This window comes from Sus scrofa, chromosome 13 (assembly GCF_054392235.1).
Source record: "Sus scrofa isolate SSC_HxYL_T2T_F1_AM1 chromosome 13, Sscrofa_HxYL_maternal_Yorkshire_Landrace_v2.0, whole genome shotgun sequence".
In the NCBI taxonomy this organism is placed as follows: domain Eukaryota; kingdom Metazoa; phylum Chordata; class Mammalia; order Artiodactyla; family Suidae; genus Sus; species Sus scrofa.
The window spans coordinates 178245945-178265481 of NC_139395.1; the positions used below are offsets into that span (position 1 = coordinate 178245945).

Consider the following 19537-nt stretch of genomic DNA (forward strand, 5'->3'; position numbering starts at 1 on the left):
GCTGTTCTTCTGGGGTTTTGTCTTATTCCTTCATCTGACTTTTCATTTTGTAGAATTTTTTGTGTGGTCTCCTTTCTTCAGGTTAGAGGGTTGTAGCCTCTCTTTCTTCCAGTGTCTGCCTCTTTGTGGGTGAAGTTGATTGATATGGGGGCTTGTTATAGGCTACCTGATGGGAGGGACTGGTGCCTACCCACTGGTAGGTGGAGCTGATTCTTATCCCCCTGGTGGGCGGGGCTTTGTCTCTGGGTGTGATTAGGGGCAGCATATTTGCTGATGTATGGAGCTGTGTTCCCACCCTGTTTGTTGTCTGGCCTGGGGCTTCTCAGCCTTTATGGGTGTGGCCAAATTTTTCCAAAATGGCAGCCTCAGGGGAGCTCACACAGATTATTATTCCTGGGTCCCCCACCTCCAATGTCCTGCCCCCACAGTGAGCCATGGCCACCCCTGCTCTCCCAGGAGACCCTCCAAGACCTCCCAGTGGGCTTGATCCAGATTCTTAGAGAGTCCCTGCTTTGCCCTGTGATCCAGTGCACATGAAACCCTGTGTGCCCTCCTAGAGTGAAGTCTCTGTCTCCCTGAGTCCTGTGGAGCTCCTGTGCTTAAGCCTCACTGGCCTTCAATGCCAAATGCTCCAGGGGCTCCTCCTCCCAATGCCAGACCCCCAGGTGTGGGAACCCAATGTGGAGCTCCAAACTTTCACTCCTGTGGGAGAGCATCTGCAATGTAGTTATTTTCCAGTCTGTGGGTCACCCACCGCCTAGTTATGGGATTGCTTATATCATGAAAGCACCTCTCCTACCATCTTGATGTGACTTCTTTGTCTTTGGACATAGGATATCTTTTTTGGTAGCTTCCAGTCTATTTTGTTGATGGTTGTTCAACAGTTAGTTGTAAATTTGGTGTTTTTGTGAGAGGAAGTGATCTTAAGTCCTTGTACTCTGGAATCTTGTCTCTGTTAATTATGTTCAATTTCCCATGTTCCCTTGCAGTCCTATCCACACGTTATAAAGTTGGGATGGTCTTTAGTAGGATACCATTGTTAGCTCTGAATTGGTGACCAATAAATTGTCCTTCCTCTCCTGTTTGTTTCTTGTTCTCTGTGTCAAGTCTAACCTCATGGGCTCATGGGCACCCAATAGAGAGCTCACACACCCGGCCCTTCAGACCACATTCCAGGAGCTGCAAGTTGTGTTCCTTCTTAATTAAATATATCAGTACTTTTCCACTTTTTAGTTAAATACAGTTGTAAGGCAAAAGTTCTTATGGATTAACATTGTTTGTTAATGTAAAAACAACAATAAAACACTCCTTCTGTCATATAATTATAAACTCACAGAGCTTCACTTTCAGGGAGTGATAAACTAGAGGAATTGTGGCCTAATTAGTGGTCTTACCATTAGCACTTTATAAATCAAATGAAAGGACTTGGCAGGATGGTGGAGTAGTTAAGAACACAGGCCTTAGAAGAAGATAGACTTTGGTTTCAAACTTTAGCCTAGTTTCCTTACCAGGTACATAAACATGAATATGGACAAATTGCTCAACTTTCCTAGGCCTGTAATTTCTCATAAGTAAAATTAGGAAAGTAATACTGGTCTCATTGGCCGTTGAAACATTTAAACGAGATAACACATGTAAAATACTGCACATCATTTTTGACACCCATGAGAGGCTCAATAAATGGTAGCTATTATTATTTTTATTTATAAAGAATTTTAATAATAAACTTGCTATTTTTGAATTCTCATACAATCACAGGTATTTTAACTATGATGAAAACAGATTTTATTGCAATTAGATATTTAGATATTTTTTCCACCGAAGTACACAGAAAAAGCCACCTGTGCTATCTTAAAAAGACAGCAATATAATGATTTCTAAAAGCCAAAAAAAAAAAAATAGTGGTAGAGCTGGGTTTAGAATGAATATGACATTTATTGCTATGTTTCATGGTTTTGGAACACCTCACTCCCCTCATCTCCCATTTTGGTTTTCAATATACCGAGGCCATGAAATTAATGTGAGTTTCTAATCAAGCACTTGCATCTAAAGTAATAATGTACATTTCAGTGGAGTTTGTCTCCTGATCACTCTTTTTATTGATCTAATATAACAAGCCAAAGCTGCACGATTTTGAACTGCTAAAATCATTTACTCATGGCTCTACTCTCTTCCAGGTTTTCATTAGTATCACATTATGATGCCAAGACTGGTAAACAATTAGGCTAACATCAACCATTGAGACTCTATGTTATGGCCTGAGTGATGAATTCTGCATAAAGAGACATATTTGGACCACATTACCATTGTAGCAGAGCAAGGCATTTCATGGAAATATTTAACGATAGTACCAAAACATTAACTGAAATGACTGTATGAGTATTTACATGAAAAGAGTCCTGTTTGATGAGACTATTCAAAATTTGGGACAGATTTCAACTAACGGGTCTGACTGGAATGAAACTAAATTCACATCTTGCTTTATATCTTTATGTGAAACTTACTTTCATCTCCTGTTTCAAATTCAAACTTCTGACTATAGCCACTGTATCCTGTTGCGGTCCTCACTCGGATATGAAAAATGTACTTGGTGGCTGGCTTGAGACCTGTGATGATGACACTGGGGGCCTTGGACCTTGTGGAGGAATAGGTGAGCTGCTCATGCTCCTGGGGACAAAAAAGAGGAGAAAGGAAATGAAGCAGAGTTATTCTACTTTTCCCAGAGACATTCCAAATATACGCTGAGGAATTATGCTCTATTAAAAATATTGATTAGAGTGGTATAAGCATGGTTTTCCATAAGTTAGCGTTCAGTTATTTACCAGTTATGATGCATATGATATGGTCTTGATTTGGAAGTTTATTGAGAGATGATTATCTTATATAAACTGCACTTGTATTTTTGGTGATTTGGATCCAACTCTAAGGAATGGTGGTGACGTGAGAGCACGTTTACACAGAATGGCAGCTGCATCTTGAAGAAAATGGGCACATCAGACCAGACTACACCAGCAAAGTGCAAGGAGCAAGGGTGGGAGAATTCAAGTACCCGTTACTCACTTCTACCCGCAGGTAGTGCCAAAATGCCGGCGCTATCCGTGGGTAGACCTGTGGGTGAAAGGAAAAATAAATTAATTGTTTTTTAAAGTTTGAAATATTTTATTCTGAATCAATTGCTTTGTTCTTGAAAATCTGTGATTCCCCAGGAGAAACAACTGAAGTTGATTCAACTGAAGACATAACATGATGACAATTTTCTTTGTGGGAGAATTGACTCTTTCCCTAAACAGCACAGTTTATTTTGTAGAGATGTACAAGTTACCCATTGATTGTAAGGTAGATTTTAAAATAGTCCACTATGAAGGAACATCAAAGACATGAAAAGGTATGAAAGACAGACCACCCGGAGAAATCAGGGAGGACTGGAGGCTTGGTTCTCAGTCACCTTGCAGTTAACTGCCAAACTACCTCTCCTCACTAATAGGAACCTCAGCTAACTGAAAGCTCTGGTCACACAGGGTCTTTTACATGGGCTGTTTTGTCTGCCTCCTCAGAAAAATTTACCTGTGCATTTAAGATTCTGTCCACATATGCTGGTGGTGGGAATAGAGTGAAATCAATACTTGTTAAGTATAGTGTTATTGTTCAGTACCTTTATACTAGTGTTCTAAGTGACTACCTGAAACAAAACTGTACTTGTATGAACAACACTTCTAAACTCATCAGTCAAATTACGCCATAGGCCCTTGAGTTAATTCTCCACTATCTCACTACAAACTATCTAAAGATAGAGATTCTCAAGAGATAGAAGTAACTTTCAAGATTATTACTATTATAATAAACTATCATCTGATAGGAGCTGCAGCACAGAGGGATCCGAACCACATCTGTGACCTTTACCACAGCTCACGGCAATGCCAGATCCTTAATCCACTGAACCAGGCCATGGATTGAACCTGTGTCCTTATGGATGCTAGTCGGGTATGTTAATGCTGAGCCACCATGGGAACTTTGGCTTTCAAGATTATTAACTGAATTACTCATTTGATGCTTAAATTATATCTATAATATTCCCATCAAGATTTCATTTAGCCTTTGCCTGAAAATCTCTGTTGTTCTGGAGAGCTTCCAGGCTAACAAATGCAGCTGTAAAAGTCTACACACATGCAAAAGGTGTCAAATCGCATTTACTGGCTGGTGATGCTCTAAGATTTAGAGGTATTAAAATAATTTCCCTTAAGTTACTTTTGAGAAAAAAAAATCCTTATCTTAAAGATCATTCAAAAACTTTATAGCCTTGGAATATCTGTGAGGATGTGGGTTTGATCCCTGGCCTTGCTCTGTGGGTTAAAGATCCAGTATTGCTGCGAGCTGAGTCATAGGTCACAAATTTGCTTAGATCTGACATTGATGTGGTTGTGGCATAGGCCAGCAGCTTCAGATCCGATTCAACCCCTAGGCTGGGAACTTCTGTATGCCACAGGTGCGGCCCTAAAAAAATTAAAAAAAAAAAAAACAACCAACTTTATAGCCGTATTTGTCAAAACTTTATATGCTATATGGTTATACTGTGTCTGAGGAATTAAATTTGCCACATATATCCCAAATAGAACTATTTATTAAACATAAAGAAAATGATGTTTATTTGCTACAAAAAAGTTGTTACAATAGCAAAATTTTATTTAATTTATTTATTTATTGGTCTTTTTTTTTTTACCATTTCTTGGACCGCTCCTATGGCATATGGAGGTTCCCAGGCTAGGGTTGAATCAGAGCTGTAGCCACCAGCCTATGCCAGAGCCACAGCAATGCAGGATCCGAGCCATGTCTACAACCTACACCCCAGTTCATGGCAACACTGGATCCTTAACCCACTGAGCAAGGTCAGGGATCGAACCCTCAACCTCATGGTTCCTAGTCGGATTTGTTAACGACTGAGCCATGATGGGAACTCCAACAATAGCAAAATTTTAAATAAAAAGTATAAAGCAGACAAATTGCAGCTTATATTTATCTCTAGGACATTTCCAGATCAGAAAGTAAATAAATATCTACCATGAAATCCAAGAAAATAAAGTCTATAAAATCATTGATAGCAGTAATTATCTGATAGGGCTAAAAGAAGAAGCTTTTGAAGATCAAGGCCTTTATAATTAGTGGGCTTAACACCCATATTGTGGAGAAAAAAGTGTACTATTAGAAGAGATGATACTATTTCTGGTAGAAATCTGTAAAAACTTTTGGATTGTTCACTCATACGTAAGAGAATATTCCATCCCTCACAGAAATTTCTGTAACACAAGAGTTGTGGTATGTTTTGAGTAGCATTTCATAATATAAAATTATGATCAAGATAGTTTTAAAACGCTGAAAAAAAAAAGAATTTAGTCTTATCCTTAAAGAGAGAAGATAAAGAGTGGAAAATTTACTCTTGGAATGGCCCCATAATAATTACATGTTATGTCTTGTTTTACCAGAACATAGCTAAATAGCAATTTATGACTCAGTAAAGTTACAGGAAGCACTGACAGTCTTCTGCACCCATGCTTGTTGACTGAATGTGAAACAGCATTTGCACTACTTCTCCTTAGATGAGCAAGAATAATAGCACCAACTGTGGGAAAAAAAATTTTGTAGCAATGCACTTTAATATAATATTATGTATAACATTTCCAAAAATAAATGTATAAATCATTTCTATTATATTTATTCTTATCCATATATATTAAAGATAGTTCAGAACCAAATAGTGTGAACATAGGGAATTCATTATCCATCAGAATATGCATGTATTGTTCTCTAGAGATGTAGACCTTTATTTAAAGTTTTCTTCCCAAGGGCAGATCCTGCAGCTTAGACCCAGAAATTACTCCTTTCCAGCTGCTGAGAGTCTAGGCTTTCCTGGGAGTTTAATCTTATTGCCACATTGAAAATTTCATTTGCCTAAAGTATTGAATCTAAGCTTTATCTTTATAGATATCAACTCTTCATGGTCACTAACAAGAATGTTCTTACTAGAGTTTGGAACCTCTTAGTATTCTATCTGAAAACTGTAACTTAGTGAAAATAAACAGGCCCGGGTGCCCAGTCATTATGGCTGCATCATTTTTACAACCAGAGATAGCACGGTCTGTATGAACAGAAGGCATCATGTAAAGAATTCTGGACTGGAATTCTCTCGTCTTGGACTTGATTTTGGTTCTGCTTTTATTATGTGCCTTGGTAAATCACCTTCAAGACATTGATTTAAATAATTTGTCTTTTGTCTTTTTAGGGCCGCACCCTCGGCATATGGAGGTTCCCAGGCTAGGGGTCCAATCGAAGCTGTTGTTGCCAGCCTACGCCAGAGCCACAGCAACATGGGATCCAAGTCTATACCACAGCTCATGGCAACACCAGATCCTGAGTGAGGCCAGGCATTGAACCTGCAACCTTATAGTTCCTAGTCAGATTTGTTTCCACTGTGCCACGACGGGAACTCCTGATTTAAATAATTTAAAAACTTATATGGAAACACAAAACATTCCCAATTAGCCAATGAAATCTTGATAAAGAAGGACAGAGCTGGAGGAATCACACTCCCTGATGTCAGACTATATTATAAAGTTACAGTAATCAAAATATTATGGTACTGGCACAAACACAGACACATAGATCAATGCAACATAATAGAGAGCTTAGAAATAAACCCACACATTTATGGTCAATTCATCTACAACAAAGGAGATAAGAATATTCAATGTGGAAAAGACAGTTTCTTCAATAGTGGTGTTGGGAAAACTAGAAAGTTACATGTAAAAGAATGAAATTAGAAAATTCTCTAACATCATATACAAAAATAAATTCAAAATGGATTAAAGACCTAAATGTAGGACTAGATACTATAAAATTAATTGAAGAAAACATAGGCAGAACACTCTTTGAGACAAACTGTAGCTATTTTTTTCAATGTCTCCTAAAGTAAAGGAAATAAAAGAAAAAGAAAAATATGGGACCTAATCAAATTTAAGCACTTTTACACAGCAAAGGAAACCACTGGCAAAACAAAAACACAATCTACTGAATGGGAGAAAAATATCTGCAAACAATATGACTGATAAGGGATTAATATCCAACTTGTATAAACAGCTTATACAACTCAACATCAGAAAGACAAATAACCTACTTAATAAATGGGCAGAACTCCTGAACAGACATTTTCCCAAAGGAGAGATGCAGATGGCCAATAGGCATATGAAGAGATGCTCAACATCACTACCATAAGGGAAATGCAGATCAAAACTGCAATGAGGTATCACCTCACCTGTCAGATGGCTATTATCAAAAAGAACACAAATGACAAATGTTGATGAAGATGTGGAGAAAAGGGAACACTTGTACACTGCTGGTGGGAAGGTAAAGTGGTACAGCTACCGTGGAAAGCAGTATGGAGTGGGAGTTCCTGTCATGACTCAGTGGTAACAAACCTAACTGAGATCCATGATGATGCAGGTTCAGTCCCTGGCCTTGCTCAGTGGTTAAGGACCCGGTATTGCTGTGAGCTGTGGTGTAGGTCGCAGATACAGCTCTGATCTTGCACTGCTGTGGCTGTGGCACAGGCCGGCAGCTGTAGCTCTGATTTGGCCCCTAGCCTGGAACCTCCATATGCCATGGGTGTGGCCCTAAAAGGGGGGGAAAAAATGGAAAAGAAAAAGAAAACAGTATGGAGAGTTCTCAATAAACTAAATACAGAACTACTATATGACCCAGCAATTCCACTCCTGGGTATATAACTTAAAACACTAATTTGAAAAAAATACATGCACCTCAATGTTCATAGCAGCATTAACTACAATTGCAAAGATATGGAAGCAACATTAGTGCCCATCAACAGATAAATGCATAAAGAAGATGTATTTACATACAATGCAATATTACTCAGCCATAAAAAGAATGACATTTTGCCATCTGTAACAACAAGGATGGACTTGGAGAGCATTATGCTAAGTGAGATAAGTCAGACAGAGAAAGACAAATACTGTATGATATCACTTAAATATGGAATCTAAAAAATACAACAAACTAGTGAATATAAAAAGAAAGAAGCAGACTCATAGAAATGGAGAATAACTAGTAGTTACCAGTGGGGAGAATGAAGGAGGGAGGGACAATATAGGGGTAGGGGATTAAGAAGTACAAACTATTATGTATAAAATAAGCTACAAGGATAACATTATATAATTCAGAGAATATAGCCAATATTAACATCTATTAATGTAGTATAACCTTTAAAATTGTGAATTACTATACTCTATACCTGCAGCATATAATATTGTATATAAAACATACTTTAAAAATACTCATATAGAAAATTCATTCATTCCACCAACATTCATTGAATGCTCACTGTGGGTAAGGTTCTAGGGCACTACATTATATTTAGCTTACATATTCACCAAAGTTCTACCTAAGCAGTTATATTCTATAATTATTTTTTATTCAGAAATACAAGTCCCTTCTCTTCTGGTGTGACAGATTCTCATCACTCCTCATCTCACTCTCTTGGGTTTATCAGTTCCACTTATGGAAGCAGACGCAATAGACTTTGTTATCTTTTAGATTTTATTTCTCTTAAAGTTTTGGGGTCTAATGGGAAGTAAATCTATAAGCTATACCTTGACATTATATTTTTAAATTAATTAGATTAAATATATGATTAAAATTATGTTGCAGACTTTTCTCTACATATAGATCTAAAGATATATCAACAATCATTAAGTAACAACTGTGATTTACACAATGCTTTACAATTTGCAAGGTGTTTTCACAAACATTCTTTATGAGGTACTCACAATAATCTTGTGAAGTTAAGAAACTAATATTTTTATTCTCACTTAGCATGTGATGAAACTGGTCCAGAAAGAATAAGTAATTTACCAAAGCAAATCACATAGCTATTCAGTAGCTTCTGTTAAAGTTGTGCTTTTTCACTGTGCCCAATTTAGGCAATATGTCCAGGGCAAAAATGCTTATAATTAAACTCTGAGCCAAGATTACTTCTTTCGCACTTTATGTTCTTGATCATATAGTCACTAGAAACAACTTTAAATTTAAGACAGCCTATTAACCAGGTAGTAGTGATTTGATGGTATTTTTTAGGGTACTTTTATATAAATGGTTCCTTAGTGGCAGAAACAATTACCAACATTGAAAATTTTAACTAGTTACTTCAAAGATAAAGTTGTTTTCTATTAAGGGCAACATGTTCAATCCTTTTTTTTTTTTTTGGATTTTATGTCATAGAGACAGATTCTAGAAAATTCCAGGGTGTTTATAATTCACCCAACCTTGTGTGGAACATAAAATATTCTTGTTTGGGGTTAGGAATAGTATTTATTTGATAAGGTTCAGGAAATTCTCCTGGAATTTTTGAGGTATGAAAGTACCTTGCATAAGCTTTATTCACAGAACAGGGTAAAGGATTGTTGGATTTTTCTTTATCCTTTTAAGTAATGATGAATTAAAATAATCAGGAATAGGGGAGTTCTCATTGTGACTCATCAGAAGCGATTCTGACTAGCATACATGAAGACACAGGTTCAATCCCTGTCTTGGTCAGTGGGTTAAAGATCCGGCATCGCCATGAGCTGTCATGTAGGTCACAGACATGATTCGGTTCCTGTGTTGCTGTGGCTATGGTGTAGGCCAGCAACTATAGCTGCGATTTGACCCCTAGCCTGGGAACCTCCATATGCCATGGGTGTGGCCCTTAAAAAAGACAAAACATAGCAGGAATAGGTGGAAGAGCTATTAAAATTTAGCACTCTACTACCACAATCATTATTGTTATTATTTTTTATTTTCAATACCCTAATTAGCCAACAGTAACGCTCTCATTCTACTGGCTAGGAGATTGAAGCTATAGATTCCTAAGAAAACAAAACAATATTAAAAGTGGCTATTAATAGGTCTATTAGAAGTCATCTAAGTTACTTTTTGTCTCTTGTATGTTTCCATGTCTGTCTTTCTAACTCCACCTCTTTGTCACACGTACAAATACACACACACACACATACACACACACACACACATTCATCAAACTATTCATGATAGATGACTGTGGAGATATCTCTACAATAATCCTCCCAAAATGAAACAAATTAAAACCAAATTTAGAACATGATTCATTATCTGCAGAAGGATATTTTTCCTGACAAATCAAGAATTGCATGGCCTAGAAGCAAAGTTTGAAAAGTTATCAAAGAAGCTTGTTGCCTAAACAATGGCTTTAGCAAATCTGAAAATACTTTATTGAATGAAAGGAAGTTATTCCACATGACCCTAGAAAAAGGAAATCTTGTGTACTAGACCCTTTCAGAGTTTAGGAATTGCTTCCCAAAGAAAAGAAGCATTGAATTTTGGATTTTATTTTACAGGTCATTACAAGAATGAGCCTTACCTTAGGGCAGGTACTCAGTCCCTGGCTGAAAGATTCCTTAAGATTTTTCATATCTTTACTTTGATGCTACAATCTCCTGATTGCTAATGTGGATTCCCAAGTGTTGTAGAAGCAGAAATAAATACATTTGTTCCTGGAAAGGATAGGTTTCCATAAAATTAATACATGGGCATTATGCTTGGTTTTTCAGTTTGTTTTCACATTTAATTAGAATGAGTCAATCTCAAAGTCCTCAATTCTTAGTGCACTCCAGTTGCTGGATTTGCAAAACAGAGTATCAAAAAGAACAGTGTGAGCCCAGGAATTGAGGTTTTAGCATGTCTGTAAAATAGAGATTATATAGAGATTTATATTTATAAAAGAGATTATAGTCCTAAAAACATCATCCATTTCCATTCTTCTATTCTTATATCAGTTGCCTAGATCCATCCCAAAGAAATGTTAATCTATCCCCTTTTTTAGAGCTCTATAGAGAGAGAATCTTATTCTACTAGAGTCAAACCATAAGGTACAAAGATTCTTCCTAAGGTATCATTTAATGATATTACTAAAATTTAAAAATTATATTTCCAAAAATATGTGGAAATGTCTCTCCTAATTATTCAGCTATAATAAACTGCAATTTTCTCTATGCTAATATGACTGCCTACATAAAAATCTGTAGAGAATTAACTGAAAAGATTTAGAACTAATAAGTCATTTAGACAATATGTAATTATGCTTTCCTATACACTAGCCATGACCAACAAAATTATATTTTATTTTTTTAAATAATGATTTTTATTTTTTCCATTATAGCTGGTTTACAGTGTTTTGTCAATTTTTTACCGTACAGCAAGCTGACCCAGTCACACATATATGTATACGTTTTTTTTCTCACATTATCCTGCTCCATCATAAGTGACTAGATATAGTTCCCAGAGCTATACAGCAGGACAAATTAGTACCTTTAATTATTCCTCCTGACCATGGAAATCACCTGTCTTTTCTTGGGGAGGGTATTTCTGTATGTATTTATTTATTTTTTATTATTCAATGAATTTATTACATTTATAGTTGTATAAAGATCATCACAATCCAGTTTTATAGGATTTCCATCCCTAAAATTATATTTTAAAATATTCCATTTACCATGGCAACAGAAACCTTCTAATACTTAAGCATATGACAAGAAATATGTAAGATTTGTATAAGTCTATAATATTTTACTGCAGAAATAAAAAGAAAATACCTTACTTTTCTTGTCTTATTGCAATGCAAAGATATTTAATAGAACACTGCATAGCATCAGTAAAAGCCAGGAACATTATTTTGCTTAGTTCTTTAGTGGAATGGCTGTTAATGTGTAATTGCTAAATATAAATGTTGTGTCCAACTTATGTTTTCGATAGATAGCTAGGTGAGAATTTTTCTTCATTTTTCTTATGCTATAATTTTGTTTGTATTTTGTTTTTTAAATGTGGAATGGATTTTCAATGTTATAAAACAATTTATCTGTATTTTCCAAGATAATTATGTTTTTTATCTTAATATAGTATATAATTATGGAAAACTATCTTTGCATTCCTATGATAAACCCTACTTGTTAATTCTTATTTATAATATAGTTCTGTAATTTTTACTGCAATTTTGATTTTTATTTGATAATATTTCAAACATAATATTTAAACCTCTCTTTTTAAATTATCTTGGCCTAGGCTTTTCTGATTTTTTCCTCTCTTTTATTATCAATCTCTGGTTATACTATTTAGGTAAGGCTATATTTAAGAGAATGTATTATGAAACTTTCCTTCTTTAATGTTCTAGAATAATTGATGTAACATGGCAATTATCTGTTCCTTGAAAACTTAATTGAAATATACCATTTCAGGGATAGATATTTGACCATCTTTTAAAATTATCTTGTCCTATATTAACAGGACAAAATTCTTATTCAGCTTTAATAATTACCATACGATTATCTAATAAATTGATTTTTTAAATTTTTTTGTCTATTTTTTTTAGGGCCGCACCCATGGCATATAGAAGTTTCCAGGCTAGGGGTCAAATCAGAGCTGTAGCTGCCAGCCTATACCACAGCCACAGCAATGCTGCATCCTTAACCCACTGGCAACTGAGTGAGGTCAGGAATCAAACCTGTTTCCTCATGGATACCAGTAGGGTTCCTTACTGCTGAGCCTCAATGGGAACCCCTATTTTTTACATGTATTGGTATAAATTTATATCTAATTTTGTCCTCTAGTTGAAAATCTCTTTCACAAATAATATTTTCCTCCTAGTCAAGCTTGTTTACTTTATTGGTCTTTCAAAAACACTGGATTTTGATTTTTTTAATCAAATATACTTTTCTTGATTCAGTTTCATTAATTTTTTTTTTTAATTTTGGCTATGCCTGTGGCATGCAGAAGTTCCTGGGCCAGGGATCAAACCCATGCACAGTAGTAACCAGAGCCACAACAGTTACAATGCTGAGTCACCAGGTAACTCCAGATTTTGATTTTACTTACTCATTCCTTCTTTCTCACCTTTTTTCTGCATTGTTCATATACAAAGGTTTGGATATGTATGTATCTCAATGACTTTCATTTTAAAATAGTTTATAATTTAAATCTGTTACTCTTCAATATGTGTGTTTTAAAATAAAACTGTGAATTTTCAAATGAATAGATCTTGGGGGTGAGATGGGGGAGTTTTTTTACTTTTTAGATTTTGTTGCATGATTTTCAAAGAATGATGGAATAATTTTACACTATCTGGCTCTTTCCTCTACTTATTTTGATGTGTACCAATATATCCTTAACCCACTGTGCCACAAGAGAACACAAGTAAAATGCTATCTTCTCAAAAATGGGATCTATATATCTTTCAAAAAATAAACCACAAAAGAAAAGCAAAAGAGTGCTGGATGCACAGTTAGTGTTTAACAAATGTCTACTGATTGATACCCACAAAGGAATACCTAGATCATTTAATATCTGGTGCAGCTCTGGACACATACCATTGGGAACTGGACTACTGGAACTGCTGCTCCAAGGGAGCAGCACAGACTGAGATGGCTTCCAGTTGACATTGATTCTCCTATGACCAGATCTATGTTAGCCTCACCATCAGGGAAAATTGGGACTTATGCCCAACAAAACTGATTGCCACAGAGATAAAAGGAAGTTAGAATGATTATAGATTTCTTCTACAGTGAGACTGAAACCATAATGAGAAGATAACACAGAAAAACTGAAGTTTTCTGATTGTTGCCTTCCTGAGTCTAGGATATTCTGCTTTGCCTCAGATTCTACATTTTGACATCCTTAAATAATCATGAGAGTTGGGTTTTGTTGTTGGTAAACAAAATAGTTGATTTCTTTTCTCACATTCATTTAAGTACACAAGATACGGTTTGTAACTTGGGGAGAGAAGGAGTTAACCAGATAGTTGATAGGGTGTTCTAAGTTAGTGAGTAAGGTGTTTTGAATTTTTTTTAGGTAAAAATTGGCTACTGCTGTGACAAAATGACAAATCAAGCATAAGTATGAAAAATGTAGAAGTAGATATTCTAAGTACACAACTACTTTCTGACTGCAATTTTGGAGAAGTATCATTTAGTATACCACAGTTATAATTTACTATAATCAACTCTTGATTATCCCCAGTAATCTAAAATAGGAGATAACCCTAAATCATTTTTAAATGCATTCATGACTTTTTCCCTTGTATTTCTTCCAATGTGCATCTTTTTTCACCTAAAATGAAAATTAAATGCATTCCTTGAATGTTGAATGTTAAGTAATAGTAGGAGATGGCAGCAAAGTACACCTGATGGGAGAAGTATATTGATCTAGAATTAAGCATTCATAATTGATTTTCAGAAAACAGATAACTTACATGTAGATAATTAACTGCTTGAAATAGTGGTTAAATTTACTTTTAGGGAAATGGCTAAATTATTACAGCATGACCGTTACAGAAATACCAGTGCTAGACTGAAACCATTGGAGTCATAGTTGCAGTCAGTTCATCTATGAAAATTGTGAAGATTAAACCATCTCAAGGGGTCAGGTATGTTGTAAGAAAAATGCAAAACAATATGTAAAACCCTTTTACAGGCTCCAGCAGATGTGTTAAGCATTATTACTTTTTCTTTTAGAAGCTATTATCAATAGGTGGTGCCTTTAATCCAGGGCAATGTTAAGCTTATGCCTCGAGGTCATTCTGTAGATGCTGTGACAGGTCTTTTTAAAAATTCTGTATGTTTTTTACTTTTCTGTTAACCTCTATATTCTCACTGCTTAAAGCAGAGTGCCTATCATGTTTTAGGCTCCCATGATATATTAGCTAAATAGACTGAATAAAGAAATTAATGAATAAATTATCCATACATTTAGCTTTTAAGTTATACCATATTGTTATAGCAATATAAAATTAGTTTGCATAAATTTATGATAATTGAAATGAGAGATGAGAAAAATTGTTTTGCCAGCTTGTGGTACTTCCATAATCAAAATGCAATATTATGACAGGATAGCTGGTGTGTTTTCTTCAGAACATTATGGAGAATAGACAAGATTTTACTTGTCAAAAAAATATATTTTGCAAAACAGTAAGCAAACCTAAGATTTGTGCTGAAATATCTTTTAATACATATATTTAAAAATATTTATTCGGTTTTAACTTTCTCATCTGTCTTCATGTAACCTATCTTTGTACAGATGGAATATAGATTTTTCTTCCATGTGCTATTACTCTATAAATATTTATAATAGTGTTCAAGTAGAAATTAAATGTTTAAAGCTTGATATCTGTCTCTGAAGAAAATGCCTCCACCCCCAAATTCCCTAATGATTTTCTCAAAATTATTTCATAGACAGAAAAATAACTTTAAATTTATCATTCATTCTTAATGTTTTGGATAATTCATAAGACTTTTAAAGCCATGTGTAATTCTTGTGATAAGAATAACATACAGATAGAAAAAGGAGGGATTATATGTAAAACAAAACATTTATAAAATTCATATTTTCTGAAGTATTGAGGATGGATAAAATTCTTTTATCTAAAAGGGGAGAAATAAAAAAGAAATTATAATCGCTATAAGAACATTTGAGGATTACACTTAGCTTGAACTTTTTTTTTTTTTTTAGGGCCACACCTGTGTCATATGGAAGTTCCCAGGCTGGGGGTCACATCTGAGCTACAGCTGCCAGCCTACAGCCTAGGCCATAGCTACAGCAATGCTAGATCCGAGCCACATCTGAGACCTACACTGCAGCTCAAGGCAACGCCAGATACTTTAGCCTACTGGATGAGGTTAGGGATGGAAACCTTGTCCTCATGGATGCTAGTCAGATTCATTACCGCTGAGCCACAAGGGGAACTCCCAAACATTTTTTATTAAAGTACAGTTGATTCACAATGTTGGGCCAATTTCGGCTGTACAACAAAGTGACCCAGTCATATGTATATATATGTTTCTTTTATTATCTTCCATCATGGTCTATCCCAAGAGACTGGATGTAGTTCACTGTTCTATAAAGCAGGACATCATTGCCTATTCATTCTAAATGTAATAGTTTTGCATCTACTAACCCCAAACTCCTGGTCTATTCCACCCTTCTCCCTCCCCCTCTCCCTTTCCCTTCCCCTGGCAAATACAACTCAGATCTGTATGTCTGTGGGTCTGTCTCTGTTCAACAGGTTCATTTGTGCCACATTTAGATTCCAAACATAAATGACATCATATGGTATTTGCCCTCTTCCTTTGCATCACCTCACTCAGTATGACAACCTCAGCTGCATCCATGTTCCTGCAAATGGCTTTATTTTGCTCCTTTTATTTTTCGCTTTTTAGAGCCGCATCTGTGGCATATGGAAGTTCCCAGGCTAGGAGTCTAATCGATCCTAGCTACACCTGCCAGTTTGTGCCACAGCCACAGCAATGCCAGATCTGAGCTGCATCTGCTACCCTCACCACAGCTCATGGCAACACCAGATCTTTAACCCACTGAGCAAGGCCGGGGATCAAACCTGCAACCTCATGGTTCCTAGTCAGATTCATTCCTGCTGTGCTACAACCGGGAACTCCTGTTCATCTTTTATGACTGAGGAGTATTTTATGACTGTGGTACATTGTATATATGTACCACATTTTCTTAATTCATTCATCCATGGATGGACATCTAGGTTTCCTTCATGACCTGGCCACTGTGAATAGTGCTGCAGTGAACATAGGGGTGCATACATCCTCTGGATTTATAGTTTTATCCAGATATATTCCCAGGAGTGGGGTTGTTGGATCATATGGTAGTTCTATATTTAGTTTTCTGAGGAACCTCCATACTGGTTTCCATAGTGGTTGTACCAATTTACATTCCCCAAAACAGTACAGGAGGATTCCCTTTTCTCCACACCCTCTCCAGCATTTGTTATTTGTAATCTTATTAATGATGGCCATTCTGACTGGTGTGAGGCGGTACCTCATTGTAGTTTTGGTTTGAATTTATCTAATAATTAATTCATGATATTGAGCATCTTTTCATGTGCCTACTGGCCATCCATATGTCTTCTTTGGAGAACTGTCTATTTAGGACTTATGCCCATTTTTTGATTGGGTTGTTTGTTTTTTGTTGTTGAGTTGTATGAATTATTTGTATATTTTAGAGATTAAGTCCTTGTTCATTGTATCATTTGTGAATATTTTCTCCTATAATGTAGGTGGTCTTTTTGCTTTCTTTATGGTTTCCTTTACTTTGTAAAAGCTTTAAGTTCCATTAGGTCTTACTGGTTTATTTTGTTTTTATTTATATTGCCTTGGGACACCAACCTAAGAAAACTTTTGTAAGGTTGATGTCAGAGAATGTTTTGCCTACGTTCTCTTCTAGGAGTTTTATAGTGTCATGCCTATGTTAAAGTCTTTAAGCCACTATGAGTTTATATTTGTGCATGGTATGAGGGTGTGTTCTATTGTCACTGATTTACTTGTAGCTGTCCAATTTTCCCAGAAACACTTGGTGAAGAGAATTTTTCCCATTATATATTCATGCTTCCTTTGTTGAGATTTATAGATTATAGATGTTCAGGTTTATTTCCAGGCTCTCTGTTCTGTTCCATCAATTTGTATGTCTGTTTTTGTACCAGTACCACAGTGTTTTGATTACTATAGCATTGAAATTTTATTTGAAGTCTGGGAAAACTGTGTCTCCCGCTTTTTTTTTTTTTTTTTAACCTCATGATTGCTTTGGCAATTCTGCGTCTTTTATGGTTCTATATAAAGTTTTGGATTATTTATTCTGGTTCTATGAAAAATGTCATAAGTAATATAATAGGGCTTGTATTAAATTTGAAGATTGTTTTGATTAGTCTGACTATTTAAAAAAATATTATTTCTCCCAATACAGAAGCATGGAATAGCTTTCCATTTCTTTCAATCCTTTTTAATTTCCTTTATTAGTGTTTTATAGTACTCAGAAAACATGTCTTTCACCTTCTTGGTCAGGTTTATTCCTAAGTATTTTATTTAGGGGGGTATAATTTTGTTTTATTTACTTACTAATTTTTATTTTTTTCATATTTTATTTTACTTTATTTTTTAACATCTGTAGTTGTATAATGATCATCCTAACAATCCAGTTTCACAGGATTTCCATCCCATAACTCAAGCACATCCCACCACCCCCCAAACTGTCTCCTCTGGAGACCATAAGATTTTCAATGTCTATGACTCAGCATCTGTTCTGCAAAGAAGTTCAGTCTGTCCTTTTTTCAGTTTCCACATGTCAATGAAAGCATTTGATGTTGGTGTCTCATTGTCTGGCTGGCTGCACTTAGCATGATAATTTCTAGGTCCATCCATGTTGCTAAAAATGCCGGTATTTCGTTCCTTTTAATGGCTGAGTAATATTCCATTGTGTTTATGCACCAAATCTTCTTGATCCACTCCTCTGTCAATGGACATTTGGGTTGTTTCCATGTTTTGGCTATTGCAAATAGTGCTGCAATGATCATCGGAGTACATGTGTCTTTGCGAGTCGTGGTTTTCTCTGGATAGATGCCCAGGAGTGGGATTGCTGGATCAAATTCTAGTTCTATGTTTAGTTTTCTGAGAAATCTCCAGACTGTTTTCCACAGTGGTTGCACCAATTTACATTCCCACCAACGGTGTGGTAGGGTTCCTTTTTCTGCACACCCTCTCTAGCACTTATTGGTTGTATACTTTTAGATGATGGCCATTCTGGCTGGTGTAAGGTGGTAATTCATAGAGGTTTTGATTTGCATTTCTCTAATAATGAGTGATGTTGAACATCTTTTCATGTGTTTTTTGGCCATCTGCATGTCTTCTTAGGAGAAGTGTCTGTTTAGATCTTCTCCCCATTTTTTGATGGGGTTGTTTGTTGTTTTGGTATGGAGCTGCTGAAGTTGTTTATAAATTTTGGAGATTAATCTCTTGTCAGTTGATTCTTTTGCAAATATTTTCTTACATTCTGTGTGTTGTCTTTTTATTTTGTTTAGGGTTTCCCTTGCTGTGCAGAAATTTTGAAGTTTGATTAGGTCCCATTTGTTTATTTTTGTTTTCATTGTCAATATTGTCAATACTCTAAGAGGTAGATCTGAGAAGATGTTGCCGTCATTTATGTCAGAGAGTGTTTGGCCTAGGTTTTCCTCTAAGAGTTTTATAGTGTCTGGTCTTATATTTTTGAGTTTATTTTTGTGTATGGTGTTAGGGAGTTTTCTAACTTCATTCTTTTCCATGTGGCTGTCCAGTTTTCCCAGCACCACTTATTGAACAAGCTGTCCTTTCTCCATTGTATATTCTTGCCTCCTTTGTCATAGATGAGTCAGCTATAGGCGCATTGGTTTAATTCTGGGCTTTCTATCCTGTTCCACTTATCTATATTTCTGTCTTTGTGCCAGTACCATATGATGACTTTTGCTTTGTAGTATAGTCTGAGGTCCGGGAGCCTCCAGCTCCATTTTTCTCTTTCAGGATGTCTTTCACTATTCTGGGTCTTTTGTGCTTCCAAACAAACTTTATTTTGTTCGAGTTCTGTGAATAATGTCCTTGGTACTTTGATAGGGATTGCATTGAATCTGTAGATTGCCTTAGGTAGT

At 35.8% G+C, this 19537-nt stretch overlaps 1 protein-coding gene across 17 annotated transcripts in view; it reads right to left on the reverse strand.

The window, feature by feature from the left end:
* Positions 1 to 19537, reverse strand: part of EPHA6 (EPH receptor A6) — an 870463-nt gene that overhangs the window by 286290 nt on the left and 564636 nt on the right. For 10 of the 17 annotated variants that reach the window (XM_084989131.1, XM_021070712.2, XM_021070702.2 and 7 more), the window contains one exon: positions 2505 to 2667. In XM_084989131.1, the coding sequence (XP_084845257.1) occupies positions 2505 to 2667 (163 nt within the window). Of the gene's footprint in view, positions 1 to 2504; positions 2668 to 3060; positions 3109 to 19537 lie in introns of all 17 variants that reach the window. The other 7 variants (XM_021070704.2, XM_021070703.2, XM_021070701.2 and 4 more) reach the window with 1 other exon arrangement.